Genomic DNA, 13,322 nt, shown 5'->3' on the forward strand with positions numbered 1-13,322 from the left:
CAGTCATGGCTTCCCCCCAAAGAATCCTGGGAACTGTAGTTTGTTAAAGGAGCTGAGTACAGAGCTACAGTTCCTATGATTCTTTGGAGGGAAGCCATGACTGTTAAAACAGAATAGCAGTGCTTTAAACTGGCAAGATTTAGGTTCAATTCCTTCTCAGCCAACAAAGCTTATTGGCTTGTTTATTTCATGTATGCATTGCTTCCTAATAGGAAGCATCTTGAAGTGATTTAGTTGATATCATAAAACATATATAAAACAATTGCTTACATAAGAAGTTAAATCAATGGCATATATAAAAATGCACTGGGCTCCTTCTGGGAAGAAAGGTGGGATATAAATTAAATAAATATTCACTAATAGGCAAAAACCTTGCGGTTTAAGAATGTACCTATAGCCAACAGATATTTCTATCAAACTTTAAAATGCAGGGAAATTGGGATGCTATAGTGAATGCACCAGGGGAGCAGGAGACCTGACCTCCTCTCTGAGATATTGAACCGCCCTACAAATTGGTCAAAATGCAAACACAATTTGGGTTGGTCTTTCACAGTCCAATCCATTTGCTGTGTAGCTTGGAAGAATTTGGCAACATGTGCCTCTGAGCATATGGTGAGTTTACATTACACATATAAAATTACACATATAAAAACAATTTCAAATCTAATGCAGATCTTGACTGGGATAAAAAAACTCCAGTTAGAAGGCTTGTTGAAAAAGGAAAGTTGACCTCGGCTCAGTCACCATCTCACCCTAACCTACCTCACAGGATTGTTTTTGTGGATAAAAATGTGTAGGTGGGAGATACCATAATTCCATTCCCATCCTAATTGTTTTATATCAATAGACACAAAACCTATTAGCTACCGGGCTAAGTTCAAGGTGCTGGTTTTGGTGTACAAAGCCTAATACAGCTTATTTTATTTATTATTTGATTTATATCCCTTCCTTCCTTCCAGCAGGAGCCCAGGGTGGCAGGAGCTTGGGACCAGGATATCTGAAAGACCATCTTATTCCTTACAGGTGAGGGCCTCCTGCAGATACCATCTTATCAGGAGGTCCATTCCGCATAACATAGGAAGCAGACCTTCAGTGTAGTGGCACCAACCCTTGGGAATTCCCTCCGCTTAATGGGAAACCACCTCTGAATACCGCTTACCATGAAAAACCCTATTCATAGGGTCACCATAAGTGGGGATCGACTTGAAGGCAGTCCATTTCCATTTTCAAATATTAGACAGGCGTCATCTCTGTTATCTTTTTGGTACCCACTGAAGACCTTCCTCTTTCAACAAACCTTTTAAGTTGAGATCTTATCCCAGTCTGCGTTGTTGGAATTGCTTTTTTGAACTTTTTTTTAAAAGATGTTTTTAAAACATTTTTTAAAAATGTTTTTAAAATGTTTTGTTTTAATATATTTTAAAGTCTGTTTTTATGATGTTTTAAAGTGTTTTTAGTGCTTTTGTTTGCCACCCTGGTCTCCTGCTGGGAGGAAGGGCGCAATATAAATAAATAAATAACTCCGTGGCCATTGAGCATGCATGGCAGTTCTATTGGGGCTGTTCTACACCCCCTTATTTTGTTTCTTGTACTTCTGCTGCTATATCTCCCTCTTATTTCTCAGCAGCCCTGTTTTAGCTGCCTAGCAGTCTGCACTCAAGGTCTGAATTAACCGTTAGAGGGATGCATGTGAAATTCACGTGAAAATGATTGTTTCAGTTACATAATTATTAGAGGGGCTGAATTCTTCCAGCTGAAAGTGCCTATTCCAGTTGGGTTTGAAGTGCCCTCAGCCCATAGGGTGGGCCAGCTCTAAGTTCCTGTCATGTGGTAAGGGCGCCCTGAGGGAGGTTAAACGAAGGAAGACGACGCTGGTGTCTGAACTGTCGGTTGTGCAGCAAGACTTTAAAAAGTTTTTTTCGGGGGGGGGGGAGTGGATTTGGGTTCTGCTTCAGACAGCAAAACGTCTCAGACCTGCCCTGTCCATTCAAAGGGTTGCTTGCGAGTTTAAGCTTAGGGAGACTCGCTTTGGAACATACAGAGGTCAGCTCAGGATGCCAATCCATAATAAATTAGAGCAGCCGGCTCGTACAGCCGGCCAGAAGAGGATGGTGAAGAGAAACGCAGCCCCCTTTCCCCCCCATCTCTGTCCCCCGCCTTTGGTGTCCAGATGAGGGCGCTGCAGGCTACAGCCTCGGCCTCCACCCGCGAACTCCGGCCACCCACACGGGAGACTTTCCCCGTCCGTGGCGGCGGGCAAAGCAAAGCAAAGCCAAGCCAAGCAAACCTGCTCGGCGGCTCCTTCGGGCCCCGTGAGGAAAGCGAACAGCAGAGGGCGCTGCCGGACAAGATCCAGGTCCCGTGGCGGGGAGGCGGCCGAAGGATGCAGCGGCAGGGAGGGAGGGAGGGAGAGAGGGAGGGAGGCTGGCTGAGCGGCTCGGCGAGCGAGGAGCTGATGCTGCAAAGCCGCCCGATGGGGACCATGAGGAGCTCGGCGCGGGAAGAAGAAGAAGAGCGCGGAGAGGCAAGCGCTTAGCATCGCCCGGCCCTGGTTAGCGCTCGGCTATGGCTGGGGGAAGGCGAGGGCTGGTGGCGCCCCAGAATACCTTCCTGGAGAATATTGTGCGGAGATCCAACGGTGAGAAAAGGGGCTGGGGGAGGTGGCGGGACGGGAGGGCGAGCGGGCGGCGCCGGCGGCGACCCTCCGGTGCAGCCTGGGGAAAGGCGAGGGGCTCGGGGCTGCTCGGTTCCAATGCGGGACTCCGCGCTTTTGCCAAGGCGTGGGGAGGCGAGCCGGGCGGGCAGCGTGCGTGGGCAAAGGGACGTGGAGCTGCTGGCTCAGGTGGCGGCGGGGATGCCTGGGGGTGGGAGCCGATCTCCAGATCGCCTCAAAGTCCTGCGGAAGAAAGTGGCTCAGATGGCGCCGAGGCTCCTTGTGGCCCCTTGATAGCTTGCGAATGTGGTGGGGTAGGGTGGGGCGGGGGAGAGTTGCAGGTGCCTCCAGTGCCGGCTTCCGGGGATGTTGCTATTCATCGTGACGCCTAACCCCGAGCTGTTGGGATGGGGTCCGAACGTAGACTCCTCGCAGTGTGTATTTTGTGTGTATGTGTGGGTGGGTGCTCTTTACGTTCCTTCTCCTGGGGGAGACCTTTTCTCTTTCTCTCTAGCCTTTCCTCTCCCCCCCCCTTCATTTTTTCTCAAGGGCTGTCCCCTCCCTTGCCACGGAGGTTTTGGTGCTATGCAGACCTGGGAGTCTCTCTTTGCAGAGGCTGTAGTGAGATCCTCAGCGAGGAGCCGGAGCTAGAGAAAGAGAGACACTCGGGTCTTAAATGGGCTTCCTTCCAGACTTCACCTCCCTGCAGGTGGAAGCAGACAGGGATAACCAGTCTCAAATAACAGCTGCACAAGATTTTCACTTAAAAAGTGCATAAGGGGTGAAAAGGTTGTGTATGCAGAACCGATGTGATTTCTAGGTTTGTGGGTTTGCTTTTAAGAACAGGATGATGCCTCCGTAGTGCAATCCAGGATAGGAAAAGGAGTCTGGTAGGCTAGAATACTCTTTAAGGTGAATTCTGAGGGTGTATTCTAATGATTGACTAATATTATCCATCTCTGCCTGGCCTCTTGCCCCCTCCCCCATCTTTATTCAAGTAAGCCACAGTTATACAAGAAAAATCTGGCAGATAAATTAAAATCCAGGTTGCCAAATCTGGTACATATCAGAAGTCATGTTTGCTTGTTCTTGGGAAAATGCTGTGTTGGGGGGGGAGCACGGCGACAAAGTTGTTCAAACACTTCCGAGGGGCTAAAGGAAAATTTGAGATAGTTCTGGTTGAAAGATTACCAGTATGGCACTGAAGTAATTTTTGATCATCATCATTATTTTGTTTCATTTTTAAAAAAATATAAGGAAACTGAATTACATACTTGCACTCCTAAACACACAGCCTGCACTTGATAAACGGAGCAGGGAAATGGGCTGGAGCGCAGGGAAAGAGGACCTTGGTCTTTGATTTGTGAGTGTGGCCCCCCTCCCCTCAGTTTTGGGCAGACAGAATGATTCACATACCACTTACCATGTGAATTTTAAAACCACATTTGCACCAGATCACACTGAGTCAGTTGAAATAAACCTGTTATTAGCCTGAACCTATGCAGAGTAGGGTATACCTGTATAAAGCCTCTCGATAATTTTTTCAAGAGGATTTATACCCCACCTTTCAACTGGCGCAAAATTTCTTAAGTGCTGCTACTTGTAAGTCTGCTGGTGACTGGATGCAAAGGAAGACAGGGATCCTGTGCTTTGAAGAGTTATGAAGAAGAGCAAATTGCAGCAGGTTCAGCATCTACAACCCCTGCACAACGAGCTGTCTAAACCCCCAGTTCTGTAGAAAGGCAAAATTCATGTTAGGGATCATTGGGAAAGGGATGGAAAATAAAGGTGCCGAAATCATGGCGCTGTTATACAAATCTATGATGCAACCATACTTGCAATATTGTGTATTGGTCACCACACCTTGGAAAAGATATTATAGCATTGGGAAAGGTTCAGAAAAGGGCAAACAAAACCATCAAGGGGCTGGAGCAACTCCCCTGGGAGGGAAGGTTATGACATTTGGGACTTTTCTGGTTAGAAACGAAGGCAAGGGAGCAGGGACATGATAGGTAGGAGAAAGGAGTTTGGGAGAAATTTGTCTCCCTCTCTCATAATGGCAGAACTTGGGGGCATCTAATGATACTGAATAGTGGGAGGTTCAAGACAGGCAAAAGGAAGTGCTTCTTCACACAGTGTGTAGCCTAGCTATGAAAGTCACTTTTTTCGAGATGTGGTGATGGATGCCACTGTAGATGGCTACATGGATGATAAGGCTATCCATGGCTGCTACTCATGATGGCTATATGCTGTCTCCAGGATCAGAGGCGCCCTGTCTCTGAATACAAGAGAGGCGTGAACCCAGCTACACAGGACTATTGCATGATGGGCTTGTGGGCTTCCCATAGGCATCTGGTTGGTGAGGAAAGAGGATGCAGGACCAAGCAGGGTACTTCTTATCTTTTTAAGTACAGAAGCCTTTCCTTCTCTACCTTTGATCATGGAAGGCTAGTCCTAGTGTTATTTGTTTACAAAATTATGACCCAGTTCCTTCCTTACTTCCTTTCTGTTTGATTAATTGCAGCTACTTGAATGAAGAACTATTGGCACAAGTATTGATGAGAGAGATGCAGGGCTGGGATCCAAACTGGGAAGGCACACTGCTTCTAAATTTGCTGGGGGGAAATCAGCTATTTGATGATAAGGCAGATATAACACTTTAATAACTTCCACAAACACTTTGCTGTTCTAAAAGAGTTACTTTACAATAGAAATCACCTTTGGATTGTTCTCCATGCAGAATATAATCGCTAACATTAGCATATTTTGAGGTGCCATTTTTAACATTTTAAATTTATCCTCTCCAGGCCCAATCCATCTATAAAAGTGAAAGGTTTTACTTGGGAGGAAATATCATTTGTCATTAACTCAGTGATGGCCAGTGATTTTCTTTCCTCAAATTATTCCATCATTGTCAGACGAACATGCCATTCCGTCACCACTAACTTAAAAAACCCCCACTTTCTAGCGCCTATCTTGGTATTTGAATAATACCGTCATTAAAATGTCATTCTGAAGAAAATGCTTGGTGGAAATTGACATGTCCTTCATTCTGCCTCCCCCCCGCCCAGTCCCCACAATGAGAGGCCAGATGCAAACCCCATTGCCTTTAATCAAAGTTCTTCAGTGGCTACCACCAAGTTTCTGAACAGACTCTAATTTAACGTATGATTTCTCCTAGTACTTTACAGGAGGAGTGGACAGGCTTCAGGCTTTGATGATTTTACTTTGGTTTTTTTTTACCTAGAACCCTGAGATCCACCAACTAGAGCCTGGTGTAGTAGACATTTTTGAATTACATTTGCAAAGACAGATTTCTGAGTCTAGGAATGAAAGAATTCTGAGACCTGAAGGGACCCAACAGTCCTTCCACACAAAAGTCCACTCCTGGTTATGCCAACTCATGTCAGTAATATAATTTAGGGCTGTGGGGAGGGGGAAGTCATTTGTTGCTGCGATTGTTTAACAACTGGGAGTCAGAAATCCTTGCCCATGTACTGCAAGTTATCCAGAGAACTACCAGTAGATCCAGATCTACCTTCTGCCCACCCCTGCTTTACAGGACAGCCAAATGTATGATCATAAACTCACAAAAGAAAAAGAGAGAAAAGTGAGATGTTCCACTAACTTGTCCCGTCAGCACAAGGTTGACTGCCAGTGCAATGGGGCTTCCCCCCTTCCTCCTGTACACATCCCACACCCTCCCCAAATCTGTTCTGGAGGGTTGGGGGAACCTTCAGAACAGATTTAGGTGAGCAAGGGAAGAAGAAAGTGGAGAGAGTTCCACTGCATGAGCAGAAATCCTTGCGCTGATGGAAATACTTCCTTAGCGCTATGTTAAACACAGCAGATAGTGTCTCATTTCTCAGGTTCTGCAAATGCTAGAAACTTGCTCTTTTTAAAAAGATGAAAGCTGGGAATCTGGGGGTTCTGGTTCATTTGGTGGGTGGGAGGACTTGCCACCCCTCCTCCCCATGGTCGCTCACGGCTGACACCCTTTGGAACTGGTCAGGTGGAAAGCAGAGGGGCCCACAGGAGGTGGGTCCAGAGCCAATGATGGACAAAGCCAGCTAAGTCTAAGCTTGTCCCGCTCTCTCTCCCCCTCCCCGGTGAGTTCTACAAGGACAACCCTGAGACTGAGGAAGAGAAAGCTGCCATCAGCTGTGCCACCTCCTGGACTAGTTAAGTATGAAGGCAAGCAGGTTGGGGCTGGCTGAAGGCAGGCTGAGGGTTGGTGGGGCAGTGCCCCATATGCCCGAATGGATCTGCCTCCCCTGGCCTAACCCTTTGGTTTTCATCTGTAACAAAACCCCAAGTATACACTTTTTCTCATCCGTCCCCAGTTCTCATTTCTCCTTGCTTGTTCCTCCTGATGTCTTCCCTGCTTTTGGGAATCTAGTTTCTGGGGGGAAGGAGCTGCCTCTTTGTTTGTGAAACTCCGTAAGTACACCAATGGTGCTGCATGCAACAATAATAATCCTACACAGGGAGTTTGTTTGTTTGTTTCAATTTTATGTTTTATTTTAAAGTGACTATCAACAGGAGCAACAGCTGGTATAGCACAGTGGAGAGGAGAGCCTGGCTGGGAGTCCAGAGTCTGTGAGTTCAAATCTCCGCTCGTGTCTCCTGGGTGTCAAGGGCCAGCTAAAGATCACCCCCACAGTGAGTGGCTCAGGGGTTACATGCTCTGCCATCTGTGCAGCTGTGGGCAAGCTGCATAGCCCCAAGGAGCCCAGTTGCCCCCCAGCTGGCAGTTGCAGACAAGGAAGGGGCTGGCTGGTGCAGCTGTGGCAAGCTTGAGCAGGCCTAGCCAGCTGGGGAGGACTAGCCTCGGAGTGAGGCAATGGTAAACCCCCTCTGAATACTGCTTACCATGAAAACTCTATTCATAGGGTCACCATAAGTCGGAATTGACTTGAAGGCAGTCCATTTCATTCATTTTCATCAACAGGAAGGGCTTGCCCTGTGGGGGTGGAGCCTCAGAAATACCTTTCCAACAGCGGTGTTGCTGCCTTTTACTAGAAGGGGGAAGGGTAAGTCAGTGGTGGTGATGATGATGTTGGGGCTGTCCAGGCCACTGGCAGGAGTGCTGGGAGGGGGAGCCACAGCAATATCCTTCCAGCAGCAGCATTGCTGCCGCTTACCAGGAGGAATGGCTGCAGCCAGGTCAGAGCTGCATGCATGCACTGTTGGTGGTCCCATGGGTGGCCCAGACAACTCTTGCTGCACTGCCACCTCGGTCCTTCCCTTTCGTCTCTCGATAAATGGCAATTACATGCTGCTGGAAGGCTCTTCCTGTGGTTCCACACTGCCAGGTGAGCCATTCCTGGACTATCTTGTGAACACCACATAAAACCATCCCTAGTTCATATTACATCTACTCAGATTCAGTTTATACCTTTTATCCATACATTTTAGGAAAGGTCTCCAATTACTGATAAAACATCCTGCCTTATATTATGAATCTCTAATATGCAGGTTCTATTTTAATCTAATAGTTTTAGCCATTTCCCACATTTTCATGAGCCAAGCTTTCATAGTTAGTACTTCATTATTTCTCCATTTAGCAGCTATTGGAAATTTGGCTCTTGTTAAAAGACAGCATACCAGTTCATCATCATCATCACCATCATTTTTGTTGTTGTTTTTTATTCCTTATTAGTAGTTGTTATAGAATCTTTAACACAGCCTAGCAAAAATGCAGTGGAGTCTAAGATAATATTTTGTCCTAACATTAAATCAATTACTTTTTTAAAAAAATTATGAAGATGTTCTAATAGAAGCAGAATGAATGAGGAGAGTGCAATTAAGTTCAAAGTTGAGTGGTCTATGGCTGTACTGGTTCTGGTTCCCATGCTTTAGCTGTTATAAACCTAACTTTACCTGGAGATGCTGTGGACTGAACCTGGGACCTTCTGTGTGCAAAGGATGCACCCTACCAGTGAGATTTGTGGCTGAGTGGCAGTGGTTCCCCAAGGTTTCAGACAGGGCTTTCTCCAGACCCTACCTGTGGATGTCAGGAACTTTTGGTGACTTTTTGGGGACTTTTTGCATGCAAAGCATGTACTCAGTCACTGAGCCTTCCCAGTGAGGTTCATGGCTGAGTGGCAGCTTCTCCAAAGGGTTTCAGGAGAGCTCTCTCCCAGCTCTACTTGAACATGCCAGTGATTGAACCTGGGACCTTTTGCATGCAAAGAATGTGTTCTACCACTGGGCCTTCCCTGTGAGGTTTGTAGCTGATTGGGGATTTGATCCTCCCTGGTCCTAGTCCAACACCCTAACCACTGCACTAATCTTACACAAGAGTTCAACTCTGTTCCACCCAGATCCTATCAGACTGTTGTGGTACAAACAGCTATAGCTCAGGGTAGGGCATTGTGTGCAAGGCAGGCAAAACAGAGCCAGAATGGGCCTTGTTTTGCAGAACAGGGCCTTTTAAAGGAAGAGGTCCTAGTTGGTGCTGGAACCCTTGTGTCCAAGCTTAGGATCAAGGCACAAGATGTGGATTATTTTATTTATTTATTTTATTCGATTTCTATACCGCCCACAGTCAAAAGGCTCTCAGGGCGGTGCACAACAGGGAATAAAATACAATAGAATCACAAGAAACAGTAAAAGCATACATATTAAACAATTAAACAACCTGGTACACAATAAGAGCTAAAAATAGATTACCAACCTTAGCTTCGCTGGCTCTTTCCTGCTGTACCTGGAGAACAGCAGCCTGTTGGAGGTGCCAGAAGGTTTGACCAGCTACCCCACCCATGGAGAGCAAGAACCTTGCCACAGCTGTAGCTGGTTTTCAGGAGGAAAGGCTATTTATTTGGTGGTTGGTGGATTGGCACCATGGGACAGCTCCAGTGGGGCTGCCCCAAAGGGTCACTCCTTTGGGTTGTTTCTTAGAGTATGACGAGGATGAGGGGACTCTCTATGGGTGACTGGATGTGGATAGGCTTGCTCCTAGGTGAGAGATTGGAGCAGGAGGGGAGGAGGAAATGTGAGTTAAACTGGCTTCCAAGTGAGAGGTGGAATGCTAGGAAGCTGTGTCTATGGTGACAACATGAATGCAGCTCACGAATGCATATTTGGTATTATTGGGATATTATTCCAATAATATTATCAGTGATTTTGCTGTTTTGTTTTGTTCCGTTGTACTTTTATTGTATCTTTCTTTTACATTATTATGCTGTTCACCAGTTTGGGAGCCTTTTGGCTCCAAAGTGGTATATAAATAAACCATAACAGAATGAGATGTCGATCCCTCTTACCTGCTTATTCCTTGCATGGCCGTCTTGCACTGCACCAGCTTTCTCCCTGTGCTGAAGCAGCTGTCCTGGGTCTATTGCTACAGTGCAAGAGAGTGGCTTTCTCCCAGTGTAGGAACTTAGTGAAAAGAGTGCTGAGCATACTCAGAGTCCAATCAACTTAGCACTGAGTTCTTAGAACGTTGCTGTTTTGGAAGTGGTCCCAGGCTGTAGTATGAAGGCACATGAGGCCCCCACCTTGCTAAAGTTAAGCAGGTCTGGGTCTGGTCAATGCCCAGACGGGAGACTGTCTGGGAACCACATGTATGCCGCCTTGGGTTCTATGATGAAAGAAAGGCAGGATATAAATGTAAGAAATAAACAAATAAATAATAACTTACTATGGAAGATAATATGGAACTATGCAGCAGTCTTAAATGTTATCTCTGCAAATGCATGTTCCCAAACCTAGGATAATGGGCTGTATGCAACTATTTGTGCTAGCAAAAGGTTTAGCACTTACACAGTGGGATTTCCCCTTCATGTATACCTCACACTGTTCCCAGATCTGATCCAGAGGGTTGGAGGAACCCCCAGAATAGATTTAGGGGGTATGTGTAGGGAGGAGAGAAAGAGATTGTTCTCTTGTGCACTGCTGGAATCTTAACCTTAGGACTATGTAATATCTGCCAATGTTAATGCAGGCGACTGGGAGAGGGGAAATTGGGCTGTTGGAGGGAAAGTTGCTTAAGTTTTTCTGTTTCCATTGCTCTTCCCTGCCCCCAGCCAGAGTGATGTTTTTATTTTATTTATTTATTTATTATTTAATTTGTATCCTGTCCTTCCTCCCAGCAGGAGCCCAGGGTGGCAAACAAAGCTCTAAAAACACTTTAAAACATCATAAAAACAGATCTTAAAATACATTAAAACAAATGTTGTGACCAGAGTGCCAGGCTAAGACTCTGGAGACCCAGATTCAAATCCCTGCTCAGCCAGTCACTCTCTTTCAGCCTAACCCACCTCCTAGGGTTGTTGTGAAGATAAAATTAGGGAAGGGGAGAGAACTTTGTAAGCCATCCTGAGCTCCTTGGAGGAAAGGCAGGATCAAAAAATGGATCCATGAATGAATATATTTTTTAAAATAGTTAAACTTGTGGCTTTGGAGCCTGTCTGAGGAAAATGCCTGAGGGACTTCTTAGGGAACCGCCTTATACGCAATCAGACCAGTGGTCCATCTAGCTCAGTATTGTCCACACTGACTGGTAGCAGCTCTCCAGGATTTCAGACAGGTGGTCTCTCCCAGCCCTACCTGAAAATGCCAGGGATTGAATTTGGGACCTTCTGTATGCAAGGCAGATGTTCTACTACGGAGCGACAGCCCTTCCCTTTCTTCTTCTTGTTATTTAATTACGTTTACATTGCACCTTTCTTCCTTGAACACAAGGAGATAAGAACTGGAATTACATGGGGTTCTTATAGTGACAGGATTATTAAGGCAGCACACCCTGGCTTGGTCTTCTCTGGTCTTCTAGGCTAGGGGTGGGGAACCTTTGGCCCTCCAGCGTTTGCTAAACTACAACTCCCATTAGCCACAGCAAGCATGGCCAATGGACAGGGATGATGGGAGCTGGAGTCCCACAAACATCTGCAGGGCCACAGGGTCCCCTATCCTTGGTACAGCATCTAGCAGAAAGTCAAAATTGGAAATAGAGGTATCTGTGACCTCTTGTGTATATGTGAGAAAATCTCTGGGGGCCAATCAACCAATTGATGCCACAACAGCTCCCACAGGGACTCTGACAACATTAACAACAAATGAATCCAAACCCCCAAAACCTTGTTTCCAGATTTACTGCACTTTTGTGCAGAATATTAATTTGCAAAGGGACTCCAAGCAATCCTTTGCTTGAGTGCTTGTATTAATATTAAAAAGCCTGTGAATCAGCTGGAAGAACAAAAAGCTGCACATGGCCTTTTCTTGTTCTTGGGGAATAAAAACTAGATTTGAAGGGGGTAAAAGCTTTTTTAAATGGGCCACAAAGCAGCCACCTAGTAGGTAGGGAAATTAGTCTGGTTTAAAAGAGAAAAAATAAATGTACAGCATCATTAAGTTGTGATGAAATGTGCCTCATGTCATATTACTGTTGTTTTGCGGAGCTGCAATTATATCCGTCTTTGTGGTATATAGCAAGTTACAGATGTAGATATTTGTTCTCAGTGACTCTAATCTCTAAGATCTCTTTCATAGCCTTCCCAATGCCTTTAGAAAGCCCATGCAGTAAATCCTATGAAGACTGAACTGCTTCACATAGGCCCTATCTGCATTATACGTTCAAAGCAGTATTATGCCACTTTAAACAGTTATGGCTTCCCCCAAAGTATCCTGGGAACTGTCATTTGTTACGGGTGCTGAGAGCTGTTAGGGAACTCAGTTCCCCTCACAGAGCTATAATTGCCAAAGTGGTTTAATAATCAATCCCTCTTCCCAGGGAAGTCTGGGAACTGTAGTTCTGTGAGTGAAATGGCGGTCTCTGAACAAGTCTCAGCACCCTTAACTACAGAATCTATCACATTCATACTTTCCAAAATAATCTGAGAACCAAAACACAGCTTCAAAATTTGCAGTATTTATTTATTTAATTATTTGATTTATATCCCGCCCTTCCATCCAGTAGGGGCCCAGAACAGCAAACAAAAGCACTAAAAACGCTTTAAAACATAATAAAACAGACATTAAAATACATTAAAACAAAACAATTTTAAAACATTTTTTTTAAAAGCTTTGAAGACTTTTTTTTTTAAAAAAAGGTTAAAAACATTTATTTTTTTAAAAAGGTTTAAAAGCATATTAAAAAGCAATTCCATCACAGAAGCAGACTGGGATAAGGTCTCACTTAAAAGGCTTGTTGAAAGAGGAAGGTCTTCAATAGGCGCCGAAAAGATAACAGAGATGGCGCCTGTCTAATATTTAAGGGTAGGGAGTTCCACAGGGTAGGTGCCGCCTTATTAAAGGTCCATTTCCTATGTTGTGCAGAACGAACCTCTTGATAAGATGATATCTGCAGGGGGCCCTCACCTGCAGAGCACAGTGATCGACTGGGTATATAAGGGATAAGATGGTCTTTCAGGTATCCTGGTCCCAAGCTATATAGGGCTCTGTACACCAGAACTAGAACCTTGAACTTGGCCCGGTAGCAAATGGGCAGCCAGTATCCGATTTTGCAATACAGTTCTCCATCCAATGTTTTTAAAAATGCATATATTAGGAAAAGGTGTGCATAGCAATGAATATATTAGTGAATGTAACATACAAAAATACAATATATTAGGAGAAATTGCTTGCAAAAATATGTACATTAGTAAAAAAAATGCATACAAAAATGTGTTAATTAAACAAAATTTGCACTAAAATGCTGAATAATTTT

At 45.2% G+C, this 13,322-nt stretch overlaps 1 protein-coding gene across 1 annotated transcript in view; it reads left to right on the forward strand.

Moving 5' to 3' along the window:
* The first annotated feature begins 2,451 nt into the window (after nucleotides 1-2,451).
* KCNH1 (potassium voltage-gated channel subfamily H member 1) overlaps nucleotides 2,452-13,322 on the forward strand; it is a 399,525-nt gene continuing 388,654 nt past the window's right edge. Inside the window, exon 1 of the mRNA XM_061626447.1 lies at nucleotides 2,452-2,638. Coding sequence (XP_061482431.1) covers nucleotides 2,566-2,638 — 73 coding nt within the window. The 5' untranslated portion in view covers nucleotides 2,452-2,565. The remainder of the gene's footprint in view (nucleotides 2,639-13,322) is intronic.

The sequence above is a fragment of the Rhineura floridana genome, chromosome 4, assembly GCF_030035675.1.
Source record: "Rhineura floridana isolate rRhiFlo1 chromosome 4, rRhiFlo1.hap2, whole genome shotgun sequence".
NCBI classification, from domain to species: domain Eukaryota; kingdom Metazoa; phylum Chordata; class Lepidosauria; order Squamata; family Rhineuridae; genus Rhineura; species Rhineura floridana.